Source organism: Mixophyes fleayi, chromosome 7 (assembly GCF_038048845.1).
Source record: "Mixophyes fleayi isolate aMixFle1 chromosome 7, aMixFle1.hap1, whole genome shotgun sequence".
Classification (NCBI taxonomy): Eukaryota; Metazoa; Chordata; class Amphibia; order Anura; family Limnodynastidae; genus Mixophyes; species Mixophyes fleayi.
The window spans coordinates 37555369-37571500 of record NC_134408.1 but is presented as its reverse complement, the minus strand read 5'-3'; the positions used below and the strand labels follow the sequence as shown (position 1 = coordinate 37571500).

Below are 16132 nucleotides of genomic sequence, written 5' to 3'. Positions count from 1 at the left end.
CAAAACCCGCAGCTTGATAACTTTACCCCTAGGAGACCAGTGAGTAACAATGCCACTACATTGCCTTTTTTTTCTCTCTCTCTCTCTCTCTCGTTCGGCTTGGATACTCTGCTCTACCATTTGAAAGGTGCTTGTGTATTCTTGCATATATTGACCTTTAATCATCTTAGTTTTATATAGTTTTCGGATTAAAAATAAAATGTATTGCTGGAATTCACTTCCATGCTCCTCCCACATGTATTTTGCAGTTTTACATTTGCTAACGTGCACAATTTGATCATAACCTATGTTAAAGAATATTGCGCTTTTTTGATCTTTCTTTACCTTTCTTCACCCAGGCATGTGGGAGTGGAATAGACCTGGCCTGTTGTATATATTTCCACATACTGTCCCTTATTAGCAGCATCTTCATCAATGTCCATGACTAGTTGTGTGAGATGGGCAAATATGAACTTCATAAGAGTTGCTATTAACAGACATTTTTCTAAAGCTTCTGACTTTCATTGTGGGCCTGGGTGCATTAACTGTGGAGAATTCTAAACGTTGTCAGGCATTTTGAATTTAAATAAAGTTTTTATTTTAGCGCAAATTGTATAAGCTTTCTAGTCTTCCCATCTTGTAGTAAAAAAACAAAACAAAAAAAACCCCACAAAACTTTATGAACACCACACAGTACTTACAATAAACATGAACAATCATTATGCCAACAATGTGGCACCTCTTACTAGGTGTTATGTAGCAAGCGTTACATCAGGGTGGAGAGACCCCCATCAGATATTTGATATTAAAACTGGACACGTCCGTTAATTTATCTAGTTCCCTTTAGTTAATTTAGAGCTGGCATATGTTATTGATTTTAGTGTTGATTGTTCGATTTTTTTGGGCATTATAGAAAAAAGTATCTCGTACTACTGAAGAATAAAAATAGAAAAGGATGTCTTTTCAATAACAAGTTACTGTCAGTGATTACACTGTAGACGTCACAGGGGTAGAAGAGATGAGGTTTTCACTTGGCATGCAACCTGCTTCACCCCCCCTCACCTAACACCCCAGGTAACAGGCACAATCAGCGATAAATGATTTTAGGAAGAAGCAGAGAGTCACCTTACTGCTATCAGTGTATGGAGACCAGATTGCAACACCATCAGTAGAAAAGTCAGCCGATTCCACCCTCTGTGGGCAACAGCAGGAAATCTCATGTGTCCCTGCTTTTTTTTTTTATATATATATATATATATATATATATATATATATATATATATATATATATATATATATATATATATATATATATATATATATATATATATACACACATATATATACACACACATATACATATACATATACACATACACACACACATATACTAATAGTTACTTGCAGTCATTTCTCATGCACACTATCTCCATGCTGCTGAAACACACACATCCCTTTCTGCTCCCTCTTACATCATAGCTCCATGTCTGTCACATGTGGTGAACACTTAAAGATACACCAACATACTGCAAAACTCCACAATGCGCATGGTGTATTAAAAGTTAAAACACAATGAATATGAGATCACACAGGCACTCTTTCAAAAGCATCAAAGCTCAATTTGGCAGCTGCTGCTTCACCCCTTTATGAAGAAAGACATTCCCACACTTAATACTCTGCAATATCTGCACACGGTACTCTTGATGGGATAGAGCAGCTCTTCCAAAGGTTTAAAAAAAAAAAAAAAAAAAAAAAAGACATTACTGCATTTTTTTTTAAGTCTGGGGCCATCTCCTAAACCTGAGCTAGACGTCATTTTGTTTTCTCAGCAAGACACTTAAACTTGTTTTACAAAAACAAGTAACATATTTCCTCAATCTCTAACACATCCACTAAATCCTAACTATATGTTCTATAAATAAAGATGGAGAACGAAATTGAAGCTGGAAGAACGCAGATATTTTACAAATATAGTAGTGTTCATACTTTGAAAACAAAACTATTTAACAAACCCTTACATGCTTTGGGAGACGTTCACCAACATTTCTGCAAACTGGAATGTCTTGTTCACAACACATCTAACGCCTGGAAGACATCACGCAGTGCACATTGGAATTCCATTCTAGTTATGTCTTGTTACTTGAGCAGAACACATCTGCTTATCATCAAGAAAATATCTGACTATAAGAAGGAAAGTCCAGGTAAAAATTCCATTTTAAATGAATACGGTGCAAACTATATTTAAAACAAGCTAACATTATTAACTTAGTTACGTTAACTTGTTATCTAAGGGTAAGGTTTGAAAAGTAGTATCCCACTGTAGAACAGCCTCCTCCATTAATGTAGCACATTGCAAAGGTCCCTCTGTTGATAACTGAAGACAGACTGTATCTGAAAGCAGCCATAGCAGGACAATTCAATAGATCGGTTCTATTTTGAACTATTAAATTGGTCTGGACAGATGGAGTTCTCCTGTGTGATAAGCTGTGCACGGCAGGAGGTTCCAGGGTAGGATCCCCGCTCACTTAGCTATCTGAGAGGCAGAGGTCAAAGAGGGTGGGAGGGAAAGGGATATCCACATGTCAACTCCACTCAAGACAGTATGAAAATTTACATTAATAAATGCAAATAGACCTATATGGGATACAGAATAATAGTGGATATAAAGCCTAGCAATGCATTATCCAAATCATATAAAAGAATAAAACAAACAACCGCGGCCATATACCAGTGCATGCAATTACTAAAATGCCACCAACATAGCCCAAAACGTCAAAAAAACAGAACAAAAAACAATACATCTTTCATGCAACAAAGTAAAAAACTGTGCACAAGATTTTGTAGTTTAAGGATTTATTAATTCAAACATGCATGTAAAACACTAAATTGCATTAGCAAAAGACCAATGTAAAAACACTGTTCACAATATTTTTTTTTGCAACATTCTGAAATGCGCTTTGAATTTGTTCACGTTGTAGAAAGGTTGAGTCATTTGTCCCTTCAAATAGTGTTTAGTCAGGGGTGTGCATCATATCATTAATACTTGCTCTATAATTAAGATCTCACAGACCCTAGAGAAAAGAGTTGATAGATGTAAAAGAAAAAGTCCCCAAATAAAAATGATATATATATATATAAAATAATTAGTAGTTACTGTGTCTGTATGTATGCTTTAAGGGCTCGCTCACACGTATGCACTGGGAAAATTGAGAACGCTTGAAAGCCAGTGCGCACTATAGACACGTTGCCAATGCGTTACACTTTTACGAATACAATCTATTGTAGGAGTAGTGTGCTATTAACGCATGAGAAATAGGACATATGGCATTCTAAGATTTTAAATAAATGTTTTAAAACGTTTTTAATGTGACTTTGCGTTCTACTTGTAAAAAGTGCAATAAAAGCGGTTATTTGTGAACGAGCCCTACAAAAAGTAGCTAACAAAAAGCAATCTACACCTGTATAGCAGTTTCACATGATTTGTACACCTAGTGTTATAGGAAAGGCCATTGAAAAAAATACCGTTAAGCAAACATGGAATATTTAGAAACAAAACACAGTATTGGGCATAACTTCATGAACTACAAAAAAATAAAATAAAAATGCAAGTTACAATAATCCGAAAGATATTAGAATACAAGATATTATATAAGTAAGCCAACATAAAAAGCTTGTACATTTAGAATCTGTGGGAATGAGCGTTCTTAACTGAAAGGACCTCCCTTGTTAGATAAGCACAAAGCAGCTGGGTGTCAAGTAGTACATGGTCATGTGAAGTTAGCATGTAATACCCTAGGTCAGCTCTGATGTATACTACACAAGTGGATTGGCCACCCCAATTAATAAAGGGGAATCCAATGCACTGTGTAACAAGGGGGAAGAGGGATTAGCTGAAATCAAATACTCACCTACAGTAACCTGTTCTACTGCATTCATAACACATTGTATTAGCTAGTTTCAAAGCGGTAGTGTCACCTTTAAATACTGTTGCTTATGTTTACCAGTAAAACCCTGAAACCTATTTTTCATTTCCACCTTTTTAGGCATCATCCAAAAGAGCAGATTAGTACCCTTTAACAAAAACTTTATTTTTAACCCAAGCAGTAAAAAGATACATAATAGATCTAACATTCCTAAATAACCATTCTGATTTACAATGCAATACAGTGAATTAGATTAATAAAGTATTTAATATATGCAGTAAGTCTCTTACCCACTGTCAATATATGAACAGTATCAGCTTGTATAAGTACAGTTGTTTTAATCCAGAAATCAAATCTGAGTAAAAAGTCATTATAGAGAAGATGGCTCATGTTTGTAGCACACAATATGTAACCGGGTTGAGTGAGTGTTTTGGCAACATTTAGTAAGTTGAAGCAAAGGAAAACCGTTTTCAGAAAAATAAGTCTAAATAGATGGATCTATCATTTAGGAAGGTGTTTTAGTAGAGTCTGGAAAAGATACGTGTCACTTATGGGATGAAGTGAACTGAATATTTCATAGATTCAAGATTTTATAGGTAGAGAATGATTTATTAAAAATAGGGCTGGGATTTGGCATTTTGAGTCTCAGACTGGAGTAGGATTAGGAGTGCAAGGATTAGAAAATCAGGCATTTTCTCTTCCCCTTCTTCACTGGGGGTGGGCAAAGCACTGCTCGTATTGCCTCATCAAAGACTGTCTTCAGGCCTCGCTGTGTAAGTGCCGAGCATTCTAAGTATTTCACTGCACCTGTTGGAAGAAAGCCAGTCAGTCACTTCCTCATCCACCAGGGGTTTCCCACTCTATTTTCTAACAAACTATAAATGATACCAAGTCAAAGGAGAGTCAGACGCATGCAGTTCTCAAAGCCCATACCGAAATAACATTCAAGACTGTAAAGCATGTATTCAAACAATAAAATTAAGCAGAAAATTTTTGTAGGTTGTCTTTTAAAAACAATTTTCAGTAATGACAAACAGAAACTGGGGAGAGAAAAGAATTTTGTTATTTTTCCCCCTCATCTAACTCCATCCAAAACTTAGGTTTTCTTTACATTAGAGGGAAGCTATGCTTTTGAACCTATTGGTAGGTGTTCCTCTCACACAAGGTACAACTGATCCCTATTGTTGCAGGTGTCGGTAAACACAACCATTAGAACAGTTTCATAAGGGGAGGTTATCTGCTGTTTGTTCAGTAGTATACACAATCTGCTTTCCAAAAAGCTCAAACACCTAGTTAAAGCTGCAACCCAACAGAAAACAAAAATAAGTGTGTCTTATCTGTACAGTTTTATTCTCAATTTTCTTTCCTGCAAGTTGCTATTCAATTTTCTTTGCCAAGTGTCTTGTGATTACCATAAAAACTACAAGCACGTGACTTAGTGAGCCTACTAGAGTGGATGGACCCTTCTCAGCATCTACATTCACAGCACAACCACTCCTGCTCCTCTGCCACCATATAACCAAGCACCAGCAGATTCAGGTTACACTCTGCATGAACATGCTTGAGATCTGAAACCAAGATCACAAAAAGCCTGTATGCGATAAAAGGTACAAAAAAAAAATAAAAAATCCCCCACTGCTCCCAAACAAACAAAAAAGAAAATATGTTTTATGCACAGGAAAGGATGAAAAGGTGTTAAACCCTCTTCAAACATCCTTTGAACGATTCCTCGATATTAACAGAAAGCAAGAGACACTGATAATGCTTTAAGATGTCACAGCTACATTTCTGCAAAAGCGTGTGTCCTATGACATAAATTACCTTCAGAACAGTTTAGTCATTTTGTGGATATTTGCATGACATTTAATCTTATTTAACTTCCTCCTGCTTAGTTTACTTTAGCAGGAGTGGAGATCTGTAAATATTAAACTGCTATAACAGAAGACCATTGTCTGTCTAAAGCACATGTATTATAGTTTATTTTAAAAGTTTCACCCACTTCACTAAAAGTTTGACAGTAGTCTACCACATACACAAAGCCAAGGAGCCAACGTCTGGTGGCAAGTTATTTCTGTCTTTTGTTTTTGTCTTTCTAACGTCCACTTCCATGACTATTTAAGGGGTTAAAATGTACAAAATAGACAGTATCATAGTGTAGACGCACTACCAGAGAATGTGTAAACAAGCAGACGGTGAGTGTTCACATACCAATCTCCTTTGCCATGGCAAGTCCCTGAGGATAGGTAATGGGTGTAAGTTTCTTCTCCTTCAGCTTCTCAATGGTGTCTTTATCATCTCTCAGATCAAGTTTTGTGCCCACAAGAATAATGGGTGTGCTGGGGCAATGATGTCTGACTTCTGGGTACCACTAATAGACACAATAAATGCAACATAACTATACAGCAGGTGTACAAAATATTTTATTGAAACCTTAAACTCAATCCTATGTCAAGTTAAAACTCACCAATAGTCTCCCTGCAGCCTTAAAAATAAGGAAGCAGCTTAACGCATAAACGACGACACAGGTTGCTAGTCCAAACACTGGAGTCCACGGCTCCAGTCTCTTTCTATTTAGGTCAGTGCACCATCTATGTTGATTCATTTTGGCAGGCTCTGAACTTCTCACCCCAGAGAACAAAGACTCCCCAAGCCCACTGTATATAAACATCCCCACATTCCCGTAAATATAACAGACCCCCAGTGGAAAGGAGTGTTTACCTTAGCACGGACATTTTCAAACGAGGCTGGGCTCACGAGTGAAAAGCATATTAGGAATACATCCTAGAACAGACAGATGCAATAAAGGTTAAGTTTCGGTTTAGATGTACATTTCAGACATACAAATTAGAATCAGAAAGTGGCGCACACACTGAAAACATGACATGAAATTACAACTCCCTTTTACTTCCCCAGTCAGCGTGCTTTAGATTTCAGATCAAAGGACATAAAAAGCGTTGTGCTTTGCAAGCAAGGCGATAAGCTCTGTAAGTTACAGCCCCCACCGACAGAAGGTAGCTCGCACTGACAACAGATCCACTGGCAGCAGGTAATTAACTAACTCACCGAAACATGGGAAGCAGGGGGGCTCGGGCTTAAAGCCTAATAAAAAATATTCAGATTCATAAGCAGATTTTAGCGCTTCACAGTAACGCAGCTCCCTTTTCTGGATGGGAGAAACTATTGTACAACTTTTCATGCAATTATTCTACAATAAGGCCGTTTGCACACAAAACTCAGGACATCAAAGTCAATTCACAGAGATGGAAGCGATAAATTCTGCTTTATATTTTAAAAACATAATACAAAAGGTCTCATTGTAGACAAGGGAAGCCAAAGCTAAGCAAAGGGAGGATGGTTTTTAAGATATAATCGTTTGCAGACATACAGGGTGTATATTGATTACATTTGTGAGTTCAAATAAACCAGGATAGTATTTGGTACCACTTATAGAAAGCTTCAGTCTTTAAACAAAATCAAACCCTTACTGCCCAGACAATGACACCAGCGGTATAGTAGTCACAAATCGTATCTGCTTATATTACAGTTGACATTAGCCTCAAAACCTCCCAATATAGCTGAGAAAGGGGAGGCTAGTATACTATATATAAAATGATCACCCTATCATGCTGAAGGCTATACAATGACCCTTACATTGAACCCAAGCATTGAATTGGTGATGACCTTTTCATGCAGTGGGTAGAATACCAAGTGCCCTCTATTGTACATCATAGGTGACTTCACAAGAGAAGGGAGCTTAGGAAGGTCTTTAGCAGTAATGAATTGAAGCACCCCACCACCCCTCACAAGGAGCAGCAGCTCAGGAAACTGGTAGGAAATAACATAACTCTCCTGGGTGGAGATATTAATATGTGGGATGGAAGACTAGGGCACCTGACATAGAACCGCTTCTATAACTTGAGGTTCCTATAGCGCGACTAGATGTAAATGGCGTAGAAGACTGTGCAATGGGTAACTACGTTCCCCGAGACTGCTCTACCTTCCTGCAGCCTAAGTGTGATTTGCCAGCAGTGAGCGCACCACAAGCAAACGTACACAAGTAAATAAGTCCTAAGGATCCAAGTCAATGTAGTCTTTAGTATAATGTGATGAATATAAGATAAAGCTGTTCACGTGAATTCATGTTTTTAAAATAAAGTCACTATATTGAAATTAAGATGGAATATCAACAACTAGAGTGTGACATTTACCCACACTTAGAATATCTTTTCAATTTAGTTTGTTCAGTGCATTTTGACACAAACTCTGTTAATATCTTCATGTAACACCTAGCAAAACTACCTCCAATCAGTGTTAGGAAACAGTAGTTGATAGAAAATTACTTCACTTTTACTAATGCCACATTTAAGAAAGATAATGCAATTTAGCATCATCTTTTCATACAATAAATGACCATTTTTTTCTTCAACAAGAGAATCCTTTTTCAAGAGGAAATACAAATAGGCACGATTTTGACTGCAATGTCATACCAGCAATATGTTTGTCTGAGAGCAACAATGGCAGAAGGTTTCACACATGGATAAATGAGAGCTACCGGCCATAACAATTATATGTGCTGCACAACACCACAAGTAACTGACTTCAAAGGGTGATAATTACCGTCTGTGGATAAGATAACGGGCGCAATCTATCATAATCTTCTTGTCCAGCTGTATCCCACAAGCCTAAATTTACTGGCTTTCCATCTACCATAACATTGGCAGAGTAGTTGTCGAATCTAAATTTGGAATTTAAAAAAAACATAAATAAAAACATATTTATATACATACATACATACATACATACATACATACATATAAAAAGGTAACTGAAATCTCTATTTTTCTCCTATCAAGACCAAATTTAGAAGGCAAACTTTGCAACGGTGATCCTCTGACAATTCCCTGTATGTAAGACGACTTATATAAATGATCAAAATAGATTTTAAATCGAGTTTATATTTGTATTTTAAATTCTGTCATACAGGATTTCTTCAGCACACGTGCAGATGAGATGTTGCCACCAGCACAAAGATTTACAGATGGACAGACTGGTAGAGCATCTAAACTCACATTTATGACACATATCCGTTTTAAACTATCATGTCTAGGTGCAAAGTTTATCTACACCGCACCACACCGGAATAGGGAAACCTGCTGATAAACTAGAACATCTTCTGGACTCATTAGTACCTACGCAGCTACTGATTTTTTGCTGTTGCTTACTTGGCCTAAAACTGATAGCAATTATCTTAAGATCTAAAGGACAATGTTTTACTTACACAGTTGGGATGTATTCTCCAGGGAATGCATTGGTGGTGTAACTGATCAGTAAACAAGTTTTACCAACAGCTCTGTAAAATAAGATAAATTAGTGTCAGCAATAAAAACAACCTCATACATTTTTAGTTTTTCCCCCCAAATTATAATGTATATCTGATATAACTGATCACCCTATTGCAGGTGACTCAAAACCTGCAAATGGTGTAATTTTTTTATGTGGGCTAAAACGGCTAGTATGCAATGCTGACGTTTCTTAGCACCGCACATTCACAAATGGTATTGTAGGCGTTTAGTAGTCTATGTTACATACACACATACATACTTGTAGATTGGCAATACAATATGTTTACGTATCACTGAATGAAAGTCTCAAAGCCCTAAACAAGTTTCCATCAGGTTATATTTTATGTAAACATCCTCCCTGTTGTACAGAACCCTGTAAACAGGATAGACATTTATTCTGTGCATACAATCAAGCTACCATCACGGTACAGCATTTGTTATTTACTGCATAGCGCCGCTCACTGTTCCCTTTCAGTTGCTAAGTGCAGAGAGCAGTGCCAAGGGGCACATCGCCTTAATTCCTGGAGCACCCTTCCACCACATATGCACACTGCTCTGGCATTCCACAACTCATTACATAGACACAAAACTGTTACAGGATCAAGATTTGTTAGTTTAAGATAACAGGCTTCATATTTTTACAGTACATTTAGCTATACCAGGGAACTAATGTTGTACATGTAACCTTTCTTTAACAATTCAATAAAATAATAAAATAAATAAAATGATGGGATCAGAGGAACGATAGGATTATAATGTGTGTGGCCAGTTTAAAGTCTACTTCTGAATCAATGTTGCTCCTGCATACTGGGGAATTTTCAAACAGGCTGTATGCTGTTACTGAGGTAATAATGAGCTCAATTATAACCAAGACTGTATAATCCCCAGAACAATAGTTCCCAGTAACATGATTACCCTGTAGAAACTAGCACAAGGAGACAGACACATATGATTTCACTCTGACATAACATATTTGCTGACAATCTCCATGCAAGATGTACATACACTATTGTATTTCGTTCTGCATAGGGTGTCCAAGTATATAGATTCAAGATTATCAGTAATATCAGCAGCCGACTGACCCCTCTAGAAAGGAAAAAAAAAAAAAGACATACTACCTACACACACACTACCACATATGAATGACCTGGTCCTTCCCCCACCTGAAGCCCTAGGGGCTGTTCTGTGCATCCTATTTACTGGGGCCTCCTTGTTTGTCTCACAGCTGCCTGAAAAACAGGGAAGTGTGACAGTTCCCAGGACAGTGTTGCCCAACCTGTGACACTCAAGGTGTTGTGAAACTACAAATCCCAGCATGCTTTGCCAATATATAGCAGCTTATTGCTGGAAGGGTATGCTGGGACTTGTAGTTTCACAACACCTGGAGTGTCACAGGTTAGCCAACACTGGCCTAAGAGATGGGCGAGAGCAGGAGAATAAATCAGAAGCCTCCATCACAGGCACTGCAGCTTTCAATCAGCTGTCCAGCCCACCCCTACAAGTCAGCAAACGGTGGGATTTAGGTAAAATACAGGTATACTGAAGACATGACCCGACAAGTCATTTTGGATTAAACACAGACTAGGGGTCTCCTGTATGGAAACTCTTGCTACATTTCTCTTCACAAGGAGCCCGACTGCTTTTCTCTGGCCACGATAAAGGTCTTTTAAAGAAAAAGCAGAGTTGGTACTAGGACTCCTATAGGAGTATTATTCATTTATAAGCAGTTTATGATTTTATGTGTGTAATATGTCTGCTCTTCATTAAAAGGTGGGTTTCTATATTGCAGTTTTCTCCGTTTGCATGCACGTGCCCCTACCATATATTGATGAACAAAGTGGGTAACCAGAGGGAAAAAACAGAACTTCCAAGGATTCAGATATAATCCTGATATTCCCAGTATATTATATTTCTAGTAGGTGTATATGTTTATTCTAACGGATTAAAATAATTAGAGCTATGCCACCTTTAGGTGTTTCAAGTATCCTATAGGGAGGCTATGGTCATCAAACGGGACTCGTTTTCTAAGAAGGAATCACATGGAATCCTGTAGAACTTATTACTAACTGGACATTGTGTATTTATGTGAATTGTACCAAGCACCCAACAATTAATTTTTTTGTACTTTGTAACCTTTTTACGTGCCAATTTCTAGCACATATGAAATACTCCTGTGTACTCATGAAAATACGAATATTCAATGTATTGGCCAGAACATGCTCCTGCGCACTCGAGAAACCTTGTGACATAGATTTCAGTACAGGCCAACTATTGGCTCTTAATGATCACATGACCTTCAACATGAAGGACAGCCACAACAGCCAATTTAATGAATCCCCTAAGGCATATCAGGTAGAACAAATGACTGGGAAAAGACCCATTTTTGCAAGAGACTTCCTGAAGAATGGTAGGTGGTAATAATTATACACTGCAATACAGCGAGAGCCTGAATTCTGATCACTTCCCCCTCTAACAGATGACAGGGAGGTTACCATGGCATCTGAGAACAGTTTCTAGGCTTCCCAGGAAAGGCATCATTGGTAAAACAAATGATAGCTCTTGAACCTCAGTGCTCATTTAAATACTGTATGTGGTATACATAATAGGCCAGATTTGTCAAAGCAATAAACTAGAATCTTTTTTTTTTTTTTTTTTTTTTTAATGCTGGTAAAAGCATGTAAACAGGTATAGGAATGCACCCCATTGGTTTCAACGCTGCCACACCAATTTGCTGTCGGGGTGGTGGTGTTTTTGAGTGGTGCTTGCTCTATTTACTTGCGCTTGCAGTGGCGGTAATGAAGTGTCCTCCAGTAATCCCCACAATGACAAGTGATGGTTACAACCACATGTTAAACACGATCAGTGTCCACTGGTGTTTTACTTAATGGCAGTGGGTAACCAAGCCTTGGAATAACATTTATTGATAAAAAGTCAGGAAGTTGACTTTTCAAACCCAGATGTGGATGCTTTCATGTCAAACATGTGAGATAGATAAAACCAACAGCTCCAGTAGAGACAGAAAGAAATATACCAGTCTGCTGACATGTATGCGGAAAGCACAAAAAGCAAAACTAATATTACTAGTAGTTTAGGGCTAGACAAATCCAAGGAGCCACGAAGCACAATGCACCTAACAAACTGCTAAGACCCAACGTTTGGGACACATTTACATTAAGCTTAAGGGATATACATATTCTCTGGCTTCTACAAGATACTGCCAATTCCCAGTCTAGCTCACAGCCTTCTGAATTCGACAGTATTTTGTCCACCATCAATGTGTAGTATTATTGAAAACAGAAGAGTAATATATCAGTTTGTCCACTTTATGCTAGTTACAAGGAATAGAAGCAGTGGATAGCTTTTAGTATCAATATGACACTGGTGCTGCCATTACAGAATCTATAATATCTTGGCATTTGAAAACTAGCTTTGATCACACTTCTTGAACTTGTTACATTTTAAAACAGGGATGTAAAAATATTAGTTACCTCCAAAACCTGATGATTTCTATTTAAAGAACCCCCCCCCCCCCCCCCAAAATGAGATCCATATATTTCTTTGAAAATGATAACTAGGTAACTTGGGACTACCACAATCTTTCTTTCATCGGGTGGTACGGTGATGCATATACTGACAGCAGAAAAGATTCCATGAACCCAGGAAAGCCCAAATGTTATTGTTTATAATACTATACAAAAGGGGTATTCATATTACATTTTACTTACACAGCACCAACATATTCTGCAGTGCTGTACAGAATAAAATCAGGAGAAAGTCTCACAGATAAATTAGAGCTTGTAGTAAACTGTTTTTGAATATTTTAATTCTTAAACAGAACTTTGTTAACAATATAACCAAGAACGGGAGCATAACTGGTAAATATAGAATTAAAGACAAAGTCCACATTCCACACACACTAGCGCTTCAAAAGCCAGGTTTTATTAAAATTTGTCAGGGTGTTATTTAGCTGCCCATACAATGGCCAAAGTGCTAAGTTACAGGACCTGTGCCTAATATGGCCATACATTTGGGCGAGCTATTTGGATGAATCAGGTTGCTCGCTGGTAAGTCTGACAGACAGGATCAGATGAAGTCCAGTAAGCGGTGGTCGGCCAGAGACAGCAGATACTGGCAGGGTTTTCAGGTAATGCCAATCAACTCAGATACAGACAGACTGCTGCATGTTTTGGGCACACACATGTAGTGCTCTAAGGCCAATGTGGTCTAAGACAACTAAATATGCAATATAAAAGCATTGTATGTGAGGGTAGGTTTGTGCTGGGGAACGGTCTGGTGTGAAAGGGGATGAAACAGGTGAACTATGGAATACATTTTGAACAAAAAATAAAATTATAAAGCTGAATGGTGAATATATGCACTTAGTGAAAGCTACACACATGAAGCCATGTAAACATGGGTACTGAAAAATAAAACCCATTTAAAGCAAAGACAAAACCATGTCCATCTGTCCTCGCTTTCAACAAGACATTCAGCGTTATCAAAGCCTCCCTGCAGCATAGCATACTAAATATTAATACCCCCCCCAAAAAAACTACAGGTAATGCCAAAATTGATGCAAAGGTGGATTGAATGCCTGATTTTAAAACCCATTCCTATAAAGCTAAAGACAGATCATTGTTCATTATAAATAGGGACTGACAATAATATAGAATTAGGGAGCCAGTTGGCTCTTTAATAAGATAGGGAAGAGTACATCCATTGACAGCAGTAGAAATTACTCCCCAAAAAAAAGTGAAGAACCAGATGTAACTTTTTAAGTGCCTTGGCTACTGGAGCTTGTCCATTCCCAACTATAAATCCATATCAAAATATACCTATTGATATTTGTAGACAACGCACCTTGCACTGCCTTTGTTTACTCATGATAATGACTTGAATGAACTTGTTCACACTGACGTTACATGGATGATGACACTGTGTTCATCACATGGCTAATGCATGAATTACCACACCAAAAACGAGGTGATCATAGGTATTTTTGATCCCCCATGGTCACCACACATGCCCTTACACCTCAGTGCAGGCGAGTATTGCATAGTTGCACCAATACTCATTAAAATATACATTTTAGGTGGATATACTCTAAACTGGTAATAAATGAATACTACATAAATCCTTGAATAAGAGACTTACTTTACTGCAAAGTCCGAATAGTTAAATGAAAATACTTGTTTTGCAAATACAAAAACTAAAAATTACCTATATTACAAAAAGTGTCCATTCTGTTTAAATTATAATAATATGTAATGCAATCAGGATTATTGTGATCACTACAAGACAGCGACTAATTGGTGATAAGGAGGTCAGCGTTTCTCCAGAGACAGGGAGCTACTTTTATCTACAGACAGGAAACACATATCTGCCCATCATAATCCAACCATCAGAAACATCAACATGTGTTTACATCTAACCCACTACTGGTAGCTAGAGAGGAGTGCATACCAATACTGACACATACCTTTACATACTGAACCAGGGAAACTCAAACTGTGGCCCATGTACAGTATTTTTCCTACAGGAACTGAGCATATTGATCTATAGACATGCATGATCCCAATCCATATGGATTGCTAGCTTGTCATCTACACAATCGCCTGCACTGATTGTACCAACACATTTCATTGCTCCAACAGGCTCTCAAAATAAATGAGTATTGATCAGTTCTATAGTGACAACTGCCTGTACTGTGTATTTCTAGCTGTGATTCAACAGCAATCTCATCTATGATGGTTATTAAGCTATATAATTGTATGGAAGTGTATAACCCTCTCTCCCATAACTGAGGGCACACAGGAGCCTGCATATATAGAATAATGGATGAGCTCAGCCCTCTCCCAGCTGTTTACCGCCCCCGGCCTCTACACTGAGTGCTAGGCCGCTGGCCCGGAGGAGAAGGGCGTGTGTCTGTAACCAGGCCACGTACCTCAGCACCCCCCACCCCGGGGTATGTGCAGTGTGCGCCCCCGCCTGATGGGGGCTTTATATGGGATGGGGGGGGGGGGCAGTGACATGTAACCTCACAGCGCGGCCATGCTCCCCCTACAGCCCACACATCACCCGCAGGCGCAATTAGCTGCAGGAAGAGCTGATGTACTCACCCGTCTCCCACCACCACACACTTGATGGCCTGCATGGCTGCTCTGCGGCACGGCTCCCGGTACCGGGGGAATATATGAAGTTATAGGGTGGAGGAGGCCAGACGGGGCAGAGCGCTAATATACACCGTGCCCTGGTTACTCCGGCGGCTACTGCTGCTGCTCCGTAGACGTGTGAGTGCGGGCACCGGCAGTATGAGCTGACACCTCCCACAGACCGAATCTTTAAACACCCCAATGAGATACAGGAAGCGCCGCGTCCGCGTCACTACCGGCCTCGCCTCACCGCGCTGGGTGCGTCCTGCCGCTCGGGGGCGCGCATGGGGTGACGTCATAGGGGAAACCGCGGGCAAGGGGCGTCCACTGTGTGTGCTGCGGCCGAGGGACCCTAGGGGGCGCTGCACACACCCTCTGATCAGTACGGGGTGATACACACACCCTGGTTACATTCCAGCTGTGTGCTACAAGCTATACCCCCTCTGATTACTACAGGGTGATACACACACCCTGGTTACATTCCAGCTGTGTGCTACCAGCTATACCCCCCTCTGATCACTACAGGGTGATACACACACCCTGGTTACATTCCAGCTGTGTGCTACCAGCTATACCCCCTCTGATTACTACAGGGTGATACACACACCCTGGTTACATTCCAGCTGTGTGCTACCAGCTATACCCCCCTCTGATCACTACAGGGTGATACACACACCCTGGTTACATTCCAGCTGTGTGCTACCAGCTATACCCCCTCTGATCACTACAGGGTGAT

The 16132-nt window shown here is 39.1% G+C and overlaps 1 protein-coding gene across 2 annotated transcripts; it reads right to left on the bottom strand.

Moving 5' to 3' along the window:
* Positions 1 to 2815: 2815 nt before the first annotated feature.
* Positions 2816 to 15671, bottom strand: RAC1 (Rac family small GTPase 1). 2 transcript variants are annotated; one of them, XM_075179682.1, is made up of 7 exons: positions 15364 to 15671; positions 9181 to 9252; positions 8520 to 8637; positions 6966 to 7001; positions 6621 to 6683; positions 6111 to 6270; positions 2816 to 4709 (listed from the first exon to the last, which is right to left on the bottom strand). In XM_075179682.1, the coding sequence occupies exons 1-7, from the start codon at positions 15396 to 15398 to the stop codon at positions 4579 to 4581; spliced, it is 615 nt and encodes a 204-aa protein (XP_075035783.1). In that variant the 5' UTR covers positions 15399 to 15671; the 3' UTR covers positions 2816 to 4578. The 2 variants fall into 2 exon arrangements, with proteins under 2 accessions (XP_075035783.1, XP_075035784.1); XM_075179683.1 differs by lacking the exon at positions 6966 to 7001 and having other exon boundaries at positions 15364 to 15669.
* Between the last annotated feature and the right edge of the window lie 461 nt (positions 15672 to 16132).

What these genes read in the sequence shown, in the direction of transcription:
- RAC1 (XM_075179682.1), bottom strand. Translation starts at nt 15,398, where the DNA reads ATGCAGGCCATCAAGTGTGTGGTGGTGGGAGACGG. An exon ending in GGAGAATACATCCCAACTGT is followed by an intron (nt 8,638 to 9,180) that starts GTAAGTAAAACA and finishes TTCCAAATTTAG; the next exon opens with ATTCGACAACTACTCTGCCA. An exon ending in CCCCTGCTTCCCATGTTTCG is followed by an intron (nt 6,684 to 6,965) that starts GTGAGTTAGTTA and finishes TGTCTGTTCTAG; the next exon opens with GATGTATTCCTAATATGCTT.